Source organism: Helianthus annuus, chromosome 13, assembly GCF_002127325.2.
Source record: "Helianthus annuus cultivar XRQ/B chromosome 13, HanXRQr2.0-SUNRISE, whole genome shotgun sequence".
Classification (NCBI taxonomy): Eukaryota; Viridiplantae; Streptophyta; class Magnoliopsida; order Asterales; family Asteraceae; genus Helianthus; species Helianthus annuus.
Genome location: NC_035445.2, coordinates 172,143,160 through 172,145,809, shown reverse-complemented (window position 1 = coordinate 172,145,809; position 2,650 = coordinate 172,143,160). Strand labels below are relative to the sequence as shown.

The 2,650-nt window shown below is 31.2% G+C and overlaps 1 protein-coding gene across 1 annotated transcript; it reads right to left on the bottom strand.

Annotated features, from left to right (window-relative positions):
• Nucleotides 1-490: 490 nt before the first annotated feature.
• LOC110900375 (putative ripening-related protein 1) lies at nt 491-1,216 on the bottom strand. The gene has a single exon (XM_022147256.2). It carries the CDS (start codon nt 1,214-1,216, stop codon nt 656-658), a length of 561 nt encoding a protein of 186 aa, XP_022002948.1. The 3' UTR covers nt 491-655.
• Between the last annotated feature and the right edge of the window lie 1,434 nt (nt 1,217-2,650).

The following is a 2,650-nucleotide window of genomic DNA, read 5'->3' as shown; positions in this document are numbered from 1 at the left end:
CATTTTACATTGCTTGTTTATGCATTGTATCGAATACAATATATATGTAAGAATAAACCATTTAAATTTCTGAAATACTCACTACATGCAGAATGTCTTTTTAACACTACTGCATGCAATTATCTGGCACATTTTCTTCATAAATTAGTCTAAAGAAATATTACGACGGATTTGATGACTACTAACTAAATATGCAATTATCCAAGGACATTTTCTTCACAAATTCACTACTTAATCCATAATATATATAATTAATTAATTATAATAAAATAATATAATGCATGGATTATGTTAGTTTGGTTCATTTGGTTTGTTAGTTTGTTTATTTTATTTTTTAGGAAAAAAACAAATCGAAATCAAAATTATTAATCCTAGAACTAAAATCCAAACTACATGCTTTTGCTTTAGTTCAATGATTTTTGATTCTCGGTTAATTCGGTTAAATCTTATTATATAGTATATGATTAAACTTAATTTGAAAAATAACAGAAAAATAAACACATAAGTAGTTTAAAATTCCCTTCAATGAAAAGAAATACTAGCACACAATATAGTTCGCTTATACTTATTGTTGTTAGGATCACTTTATTCACTATAGTGACCCTAAAAAGTCGAACGATTTCATTTATTTAACCGGTTTGAATTTCAAGCATGATTATGCATCTGACCAAGTAATTTCTGCTTCACCCCAATCACTCTTAGGCACCCCTAAGGCCTCCCAGACAGCTTTAGACCCGTCCACAATATTATTGCGACATGGTGGCTGGTAACCATGCTCATCATCACATCCCTGGGTCGTGTCACACTCATCGACCACCTTAGCTTTGACACTCTTACCCTTGTAGTGTATATTAATAAGCTTGAAGCACCTTTTCCCTTTATTGTACCACCCAGTGGACAATGCCACAACTGGCGTCTCGTTTGAGTGGTACTTGTTGTCGCACTCAGACGGCCCGCCACCATCTCCTCCTTCCTCAAAGTTGTTTATGGTCATTGTTGCCTTTGTATTTTCGTTAACACGAGGGGAACATGTGTATGTGTCGTAAAACGTGCCTGCTTTGCAACAATCTGGATCATTCACACATTGCCCGCGAGGTGGTTTTTTACCTCTCAACTTTCCACTCGGGTTGCACGATTGAGCATCAATGCATGATATGAACAAGATTAGAAGCAAAGAAAAGAGAACGAGAAAGACAGTTGACGTTGTTTGTTTCATACTTATCTTAGTATGTTGATGATATTTGATGTTAGGACTTTGGATCAAATGGGACTAATTATAGTAATGAGGTTTTTGTCTTGCATGTGTTCTAATTGTTAAAATTTTAAGGTTTTTAAAACTAAGATGTCAATTTAACGAAGGCCACTTGTTTGTATAATCAAAATCGAGAAAGATGTGTGTATAGTAGAAATAATCACATGTTGGCAATATTTTATTATGTTGTAATTTTTATAAAAATACATCTTATTTCAGTAAATTTGTTTGTATGGTAGGAACAAATAAAAAGTCCCAATCACATTGAGCAAACTCTTTTATACTAGTAATATGACTCGCGGGCAATGCCTCGTGGATTCGTTGCAAATATCGAAATGATTAGTACAAGCATTATGGCATGCATTAATAATATGAAAATGCATGTTTCGACATACTCAGTTCAACTCAGTATAACCTATATAAGCCTTGCGATTGAGTCAAAATGTAAAGTAAATCGAATTTATACCATACATTTTTACGTGGCGTACTAAAAGAGCATAAAGCGTGTATAGAGACATAATTGACACGTGTAATCTTATTATAGCAAAAAAAAAATCACAAAAAGAAAAAAGAAAACACATTCACATCAAGAGACAACAATGAGTGTTTTGATAAGTGAAAGGACCAAAGTCAGGAGGTGTAAACATCAACGACTATGACTTTTAGTATAGGTATATAATAATAATAATAATAATAATAATAATAATAATAATAATAATAATAATAATAATAATAATAATAATAATAATAATAATAATAATAATTGTAAGTTTACCCGTCTTGCGTTGCTAGGAGTCGAAAAGTAGTGTGAGTCGAATTTATATCATTGAATGAGAATGTATTATATTTAACCACGCTTGGTTTGGAACAAAATTCACGTCAAAACTTAGAACAACTGGAAACGTACATAAAATAAGCACGGAAACATAGTATATTTCAACTGACTCGTTTCCAAAAAAGTTTACGTCTACACGTAAACTAACTCAAATTTATATCGACCGTACATAAAAATACACATGTAAAAAGTTAGTTTTTAAAGTAAAGGAATGAAAAGGGGTAGACTTGAATCTTTAGAAATTCAAGGAAGTCAACGACAAATTAGTTCTTTAAAAAGAAATTAGTGAACGAAAATTATTGAAGAAAATAATAGGTTAAAAACGTATATTATATATGGTACAGGGTAAAGTTAAAACATTAGAAACTTGAGGGATTAATTTACAAAACTTATAATATGAATTAATAGACTAACGACTAAAATTGCTATTATGTGAAACTCTGGAAAGCAAAGAACTTAAATTATAATTTGATAACTCTTTAGGGAGCCAATGGAAAATCCATGACTTAGCAAAGCAAATGACCTAAGTTGTAATTTGATGAAACAATAAGGGGCTCAAAAAA